At 31.6% G+C, this 8,820-nt stretch overlaps 1 protein-coding gene across 1 annotated transcript; it reads left to right on the top strand.

Annotated features, from left to right (window-relative positions):
- Positions 1–3,639: 3,639 nt before the first annotated feature.
- LOC108378327 (homeobox protein 5-like) lies at positions 3,640–8,604 on the top strand. The gene is made up of 3 exons (XM_017634623.1): positions 3,640–3,843; positions 7,724–8,236; positions 8,441–8,604. Exons 2-3 carry the CDS (start codon positions 7,801–7,803, stop codon positions 8,602–8,604), a joined length of 600 nt encoding a protein of 199 aa, XP_017490112.1. The 5' UTR covers positions 3,640–3,843; positions 7,724–7,800.
- The last annotated feature ends 216 nt before the right edge of the window (positions 8,605–8,820 follow it).

The following is an 8,820-nucleotide window of genomic DNA, read 5'->3' as shown; positions in this document are numbered from 1 at the left end:
ACCATAAGGTCCTCCCGTGGATAACAATACTAACTGACGGTAGGCTTAGCAGTGCATCCATAGTAGCTGCAGGTGTTTTGGGAAAGTTCCAGTGCAGCACACTGCGATCGTTCCTTGAAGTTTGATGAGTAAATAAAACATCATTGAAATTTCCCGCTTATAGGATTCGGCGGTTAATTGATGCCAGCTTAAATGATTTTCCTGCTAATTTAAACCGATTACTTATAAATAAGTATTGTAAAAAAATACAAGGAAAGTAAAAAAGAAGAAAAAAGAAAATTGGAAAGGGATGGAAAAGAAAGGAGACCAGAAACTAAGTCGAATGCAAGGTAAAAAAACAACTTCACTAAATCTCATAGAAATCCTTATTTCATGAGTCTCCTGTACCTAAGAATTGCTTTATAGTAACTATATACATATCTACATACATATGGACATATATAGTATACAAATGTAGCCATCACGCGCAATGGCTTAAATGAAAACTTAAGATAACCAAAAATCACATTGTACATACAATCCAAATTAACTATCAAACAAAAAGTTTTAACAATTTAAATAAATACTAAAAGAAGTTAAAAATGGCTTCATTTATTTGCGATAGATAAGCCACATGGTCTGCCGCCAAAATCTGTCAACCCAACTAAATCGTGGTGACGCTTTGATAAGTAGCTATCATGAAAAAAACGAAAAAGATAAGGAGAGCTATTTGCCATTTGCACACTCGCATTCTCCTAAATAATAATTTAAATCATAAATTAAATCATAAATAAATGGGTTTGAAATCTACTTTTTTATTTAAAGTGGCGTTTTTATTTTTTCTCTCTGACGTCAGAATTTATTTTAAAATAGTTTGCAATTTCAAAGATATGAACAATTCCAAAAATTATGATAAAAATTCAAGGCAATGTGGAACAAAAAGAGGACATTTCTTTAGAATTAAAAAAAAATTAAAATTTTTTTGGATACACAAGGATGAATAGGTAACTTTTTAAGCTGATAAAATTAGAAGGACGAAATTCGAGGATGTTATCGATTTTATATATGTCCTTAACATATTATTGAGAGAAACTTCACTGCATTATTTGCCAAGAATGCCGGGATTTTCGGGACCTAAAAATTCCGCGATCCCGGGATGAACATTCCTAGTACCTACAGTGTAGTTGAGTCCAGGAGGGTTCCTTGATGTACTACGGTAAACATTTAGCCAGAATTATCGTGCAGTTGCACATGCCCTGATTTTAGATCAGTGTTCGCTGAGCTGAAGCGAGGCTCTGACAGCAGTCCAAGAGAATGCAAAGGTACTGCCACTCGAGCGGTCCTTTCCGCAACGTAGCTTCCTGCGCACCGTGAGCGAGTCCTTAGCTCTGGTTGCTACTCGTTTACATCAGAGTAGCTGTTTACAAGTAATTTCATTGCCGATTGAGCATGCATTCATATATCACGGCAAGACTGTAGATTATTTCATTTTTTTATTTTTTTATTTTATGCGCGTGCGCTTGCAGGGCCCACATTTGACCGCCAATTTCAACTTTGAGCATATCAGCTGGCACTTAACTGACAGCAATGCTTCCGTCCAGCAACACGCTCTGTAATTGTGATATTGTCAACAACAACAGCATATTGCGAAAGTAATATGTATATAGCACATCTGCCGCGCTTGTGTGACGTTTGATGTATTCTTCATAGCTAGATAGTATGTATGTAGGTACACTAGACGCCAAATGAAAGTGTAGACCTTCTTCTAAAACAATGTAAATTATTTTCATGCAAATTTTTTTCAATTAATTATTGATGAAAATATCAGCGACCGGAAAAATTCACTATGCAGAAAATGTTTTACAACTGAGGGATACATACCAATCGATTTACTTTTTCACCGATACACATTTTTGAAAATAAATTTTTATTTATGTAAAATTACAAAAAAATAACAATTATTTTTGATTTTTATATTAGAAATCCAAAATAACAATTATTTTTAATTTTTGTATTATATGTCTTAGATAAAAGTTATTGAATACTTTTATTTATAAAAGTCATCAACAAAAATTAGTCAGTGACTTTTACTTTTAAAAGTCATCAATATAAATCAGTCACCGACATTTATTTTTTAAATCATTCTTATAAAAGTCACAAGCATTTTTCGCATTTAAGAAGGTGTTGGGAAATAAAAGTTTACTACGAATTATACAATATACAATATATATAAATAAAAGTCATCGATAACTGTTATCTAAGACATATACATAATTTAAAAATCAAAAATAACTGTTAATTGCAGATTATTTAGATAAAAATCAAAAATAATTGTTATTTTGGATTTATAAAATAAAAGTCAGAAACAACGCTTATTTAGGAGTAATTAAATAAAAGTAAAAAAAAATAATAATTTGTAAAAGCTTCACATTTTATATAAAGTTCACAAAAAAATTCAAAAAAATTTCTAAAAAATTTTCAACTTTTTAATCAGCATTTCTAGATAATTATCGAGTACGCAGTTTTGTAGCCCATTCCATTTTAATCCAATGAAGTGCAAGTTTCAACCGGCTAAAATATCGTGTTGGTTTTTGAAATATTTTTTTCGAGACTGCTTTTGCGTTTTTTTATATAACAAGTGTAGTTTACAAAAACTGGCGTTAATTTTTTGAAATATTGTTTCTAACGGTCTCCTGAATTTTATTTCATACGAAAATGCCGCCATAAAAAAATTCGCAAAAATTAACCTGATTTTTTAGCCGTTAGAAATTTGCACTTCATCATATTAAAAATGACTGGACTAAAACAGCATACTCGAAAATTTTATAGAAATTCTAAACAAAAAGTTGAAAATTTTGTTGAAAATTTTTAGAATTTTTTTGAAGTTAATATAAAGTGTGAAACTTTAATCTTTATATTTTATATTATAGAATGAACTATATTTTCATAAATAATTAATGCCAAAAATTGATTCATCAAAATAATTGTGAATATTATATTAGAACAAGTTGTACACCTTCATTTGTCGGCCAGTGTATATACAACTACATACAAAAGTACGTATACGAAACATGCATTTGCTTGGTTGATTATTTCGCTAATTTGGTTTTTAGGTTGCCTGTTTGAAGGGTTGTTGGAAATGCGAATGAATATTTGGCAGTATATAGGTACTTAGTTTTGCCGGTTTGAATTTTCGATTTTTTTTTTGGGTGCTACCACCTCGATTACCTGAGTGCCCGCACCCCTTCATAAGGTGCTTTTATTTGCGATTTGACAGCATATATTATACATATGTATGTATGTATTTATAACAGCAGCAACAACAAAGCTTATATTTTGCATACTCAACTCAACTCGTACGAGAATACAGCGCAGCTAATGTAAATAAGCGCATATAAATAATGAGGCGAAGTCATTTGTTCCATAGCATATTAAATAAAGTATATAAAAATAAAAAAGAAAATCTACAAACAAATAACATTCGTTGCGGCGTATGAGTTGCATATTTATTTCGCCGCTCTCTCAGCGGCACAACCGCAACAGTAGCAGCGATGTCGAAGGCAGCAGCGGCAACAGCTGCCGCCATACAACCCGACAACGCTCACCAACCAGAGCAGCAACAGCTCTGAAAATATCAGTCAACATCAGCGGTACAAAGTTTTCAATATAAATCGTCGCGTATCCGTTTAGCGGCCCCGCAGTAGCGCTGAGTAGCCGGAGATACAAAGTACGTCGTAGAGGCGAAGACAGCCATTGGGAAAAAGGGGTTTCGTTGTTTGTCTAAAAGTTCGAGTGTCGATGGATATTTTGTAACGGTTTTTGTTGGATTCGACGGTTATTTTGATTTGGAGTGCTCAGTTAGAGGTGCGTTTAGTGCATGAATAGTTGGTTACTTGCTGAAAAATAAATAAAATACAAAAAATCAGTGGAGAAAAAAATATTTTTGCGGCAACAAAAATTTTATAAAAAGCATAAAATTTTATAAAAAGCATAATATTTTCTTTTAGAAAATGTGTGTATTTTGAGTAAAATATTTAACGTACGAAACAAAAATTTGCGAAAAATTTGCGAATTATGCGCGACGATGTAAATGGCAATATACAAAGTCCACCGCAAATATCGGAAAATCATAAAATCAAGAAAATCGCAAAATCATGAAAATTAAATCGTAAAGGAAAAATCAGCAAACAAAAGCAAAACATTTTTTGTAGTACGCGCTTTTGCATTTCTAGCGCTCGCAAAGAAAAAAAAACAAAGAGCAAAAATGCCAGAGATCACAACAAAAATAAAAATTTAACAGCAGCATTCGTTTTGTAGCATTGTGGTCAATACTCAATTTCAATTTGTTTGTACCTATGTACTCGAATTTTCCTTTTTTTATTTTGTTCGTTTTGTTTTGTTGCATTTCCCCGCTCATACGCAATCGGTTAGTGACAGTGAAGAGTTTGGAAATTATATGCGAGAAATTACGCAGAAAGTGGCCGTGTGGTTTGCGAAAATTCAAAAAAAAAAAAAAAACTGGCGAACATTCGTATTCAAAATATATTCCAAAAGCCATATGTGCTTATTTATTTATATACATGCATACATATGCATGTGAATTTGCATGTGCTTAGAATCTACTCGCATAGTTTGTATGTTAATTTGTGTCAGCAACATTTGAGTAATACCAGCAACATTTCGCATTTGTACTCATTTGATTCTGGTGACAAATTGGAAATGAGTAAATTACCAAATGTGTGTGGCAACAGCTGAGATTGGCATGCAATTTGTTTATGTAGATACATACATATGCATTTACGTACATACGCACACATGTATTTTAGTTCGTATGTACCTAACCACATACAATATGTATATTTTAGTTTCTGTTGCTAAGTGCCTGCAACTGTGGAGACTCTTGCTCAGTTAAGTGACAACAAAATCGAATAATTCTAACCTGTGTTGTGGTGAAATAAATATACATAATATGTTCGTTCTATGTACCTACTCGTAAAAAAGTGCATAAAGTGAAAATTTATGTTCAAATAGGAGAACAAATCCTAACTAAGTTGAATCGAAAAAAAAATTAATAAAAAAAATTAATAAAAAAGATTATCGAAAAACAGCGTAGGAATAACAAATTGCAATGCAAAACAAAACATGACAAAAAGAATTGAATACGAAACATTTGTATCTAATAAAATATTTTCCATTTTGAAAATGATGAAATAAATACAAATTCTAATATTTGTACATTAGGGTGCATCACTCTCCATTTTATCCTGTTTCTATAATAATAATACAATCTACTAGTTAAAAATATTTTTCCAAAAAATCACTTCAGCTGATAGAATAGTCTTAACTTAAAAGGTTTGTACATCAATTTTTAAAACTTTATTTAAAAAACGGTCTACCTCATGTAAATCTTAATATATTTCCGAGATATGTATTTTCGCATAGGCCCAAAAATATAATAAATTTTATAAATCCGCAACATTTTTTTGAGTGGCACCTTCGTGTACATATATAGTTTAATTAAAAAATGACACAAAATCTCAATCCGAAATATTAAAGTATTGGGACAGTGAACTTTTCGCAATATAAACCAAGGGTTTTTTATTCTAATTTATTTTCGATAATTTTTTATAAAAATATAGTTCATTCTACAAAAAAAAAACATAAAGATAAAATATCTAAACTCTGTGCAAAACTCGGGAAAATTCAATAAATTTGCATACTAATTTGGAACTTCTTATTAAGATTTGTTTACAAAAATTCTAAGTATGCAGTTGTAAAGCAGATTCAATTTTAGTATAATAATTTCCTACAAAGTATGTATGTGCGACAATTACTTTTTGTATGGAGAACATGAGCAACACCTTCCTTTTAACCATTGCCAAAATCAACGTGATTTTCTAGCAACTTCAAATTTGCTATTTGTTATACATACCATAATTGAACTGCATACTTAGAATGTTTCTAAAAAATCTGAATGGAAAGTTGCAAATTAGTACGCAAATTTATTGAATTTTGCAAAATGTTTAGATTTAATTTTTATGTTCTTTGGTGTAGAATGAACTATATTTTTATAAAAAATTATCGGAATGAAATTAGAAAAAAAAAATTTGCTTATATGGCGAAACATTCACTGTACTAAAACTTTTGTCCGGCACTGTATGTATTAAACTCAATTCATAATTTTTCAAATATTTAAAGGTTTGGAGGACTAAAATTTAATATTAAATAAAGAACTGAGTAAATTTCTTCACCAAAATTTGTTTAGTTTTTTGTTCGATATTTGAAATTTGCATATGATGATTTTTTCCAAAATCTATCTTACCATTGTTGCAGTAAAAGGACTTTGCGTATTTTTTTTTAGAGGTATAGAACTTTACACTGAAATAAAATAAAGAGATTACATAATTTTCGCGGAAAAAAGATTTTATTAGAAACAATATTTCAAGGCATTAAAGTTTGTTCCAGTTCATTCGCACAAACCAATGACTTCGCGTAACCCCAAAGAAAATAGTATAGAGGCGTTAAATCGGATAATCTTTGTGGGCCACACTAAACAGTGAGTTTTGTGGGAATATATCGATGCCTCGTGATCTCTCGTGGATTCTCTTTACTCCAAAAGCAGATATCTTTCTTTTGGATATATCCGTGGAACCAAAAATGGGCGCCATCACACAGACTATTGCGAAAATTATTTATTTATATGAGAAGCAAAAATCAATCAATGCCATTACTCCATGGCCGTTTGACCATGATTCGGGTAGCTTCATTTTGAGGGAACTATATTTATTAGAAAAAAGCTGAAGAACATACCTTTCAAATTAATGTAACTTTTTTCCTAGCTAAGAGCTTTGAAGAGAGCGAAATATTGCATTTAAGGGCAGGGGATTGAGGGGGCTTGGGGGTTTTGGAAAAAAATATAACATATCAAAGAGTACAAAAAGCATATATTTTATCAGATACATTAGTCAAATTATAATGTAGTCGGAGATAGCAAATTTACGATATGTCTGCCGGCAAAATGACAAATCTAAAACGGAAGACCTCTCATGTAGGCCAAATAGTCTGCGGCTCAGGATGGGCATATCAAAATATTGCATGTTTTCACAAATAATTGCTATCAAAGATCTGCATCATTCTAGATTGCGTTTTAAGATAGAAAGAGTTTATAAAAAAAAAATGAAATCAGCCTTATCCTGAGTTTCGCCCGAAAAAAATTCATGGAAATACATGGAAACCAAAAGTGCAAAGTGAACCAGTTCAGGGAAAATGAAACTCATCATAAGGCTGCATATACATATATTTTTTTCTTTGAACTTATTTGTAACTGTAACAAATTTTTCATAATTTTTCCAGTACAAATCTTACGTATAGTGTAAAATTCAAAGCAAAAATTTCACTCGTAACCAAGAAAATCAAGAAAAAGAAAGAAAATATATGAAACACAAAGTGGAAGCAATGAAAAAATGTTTGGCCTGAAAATGTGTGATACAACAAAAACAACAACATCATTAGCATGCTACAGAAATAGCNAATTGCGTTCGAAGATATAGAGTTTATTAAAAAAAAAAATCTGCCTTTTCCTGAGTTTCGACCGAAAAAAATTCATGGAAATACATGGAAACCAAAAGTGCAAAGTGAACCAGTTCAGGGAAAATGAAACTCATCATAAGGCTGCATATATATTTTTTTCTTTGAATTCATTTGTAACTGTTTTCAAATTGTTCATAACAAATCTTACGTATAGTGCAAAATTCCAAGCAAAAATTTCACTCGTAACCAAGAAAAGCAAAAAAAGAATCACAAAGTGGAAGCAATGAAAAAATGTTTGGCCTGAAAATGTGTGATACAACAAAAACAACAACATCATTAGCATGCTACAGAAATAGCAATAGTGAAAACAATCAACAAAACAACAACTACAGCAGCAGCAGCAGCAGCAGGAGCAGCACAATTTGCATAAAGTGCAGTGTATTGAAGCGTGCGCCAGTGCAGTTGCATAAGACGAACATCAACAACAACAACAACAACAACAACAAAGGCAAGCTAGTTACTAAAATCAACAGAAAAAGTTACAGCAGATACAACAAAGTCAACAAAAGCAGCACTTATAATAAAAATTGCAAATATCAGTACAATATTGTTGCTAACATAGCTAACAACAACAACAACAATAATAAAATAAACTACTGGCGCATAAATTGCGGCAGTAAGGTAAACAGCAGCGGCAGCAGCAGCAACAGCAGCACCAGCAGCAATTGTTTGCTTTATTGATGGCCTTCATAAGCGGCAATTTAGCNTTACTAAAATCAACAGAAAAAGTTACAGCAGATACAACAAAGTCAACAAAAGCAGCACTTATAATAAAAATTGCAAATATCAGTACAATATTGTTGCTAACATAGCTAACAACAACAACAACAATAATAAAATAAACTACTGGCGCATAAATTGCGGCAGTAAGGTAAACAGCAGCGGCAGCAGCAGCAACAGCAGCACCAGCAGCAATTGTTTGCTTTATTGCTGGCCTTCATAAGCGGCAATTTAGCATGTGTACAACCATTTGCGGGTACATATAGTAGTATTTGCAAGCAACAACAACAACATGCGAAAGGGCGAATGCAATAAGACTGCAACAATAAAAAAATTGTAAATACATTTTGGTATAATGAATTGAGCGCAACGTAGTGATTTGGAGCAAAAAGCAACGGTGCAAAAAAATAAAAACGTTTCCAAAGCAAATTTTGTAAAAAATAAATAAATAAAAAAATAAAAAAATAGCAGCAACCAAAAAAATTACAAAAATTAGCAAACAATTTTTTTTTAATTATTAAAAAATTGAGA

This window comes from Rhagoletis zephyria, unplaced genomic scaffold (genome assembly GCF_001687245.7).
Source record: "Rhagoletis zephyria isolate East Lansing unplaced genomic scaffold, Rhagoletis_zephyria_1.1 Rzeph_scaffold_13855, whole genome shotgun sequence".
Classification (NCBI taxonomy): Eukaryota; Metazoa; Arthropoda; class Insecta; order Diptera; family Tephritidae; genus Rhagoletis; species Rhagoletis zephyria.
Note: the sequence above shows the minus strand (reverse complement) of the source record. Positions and strands in the feature narration are given on the sequence as shown.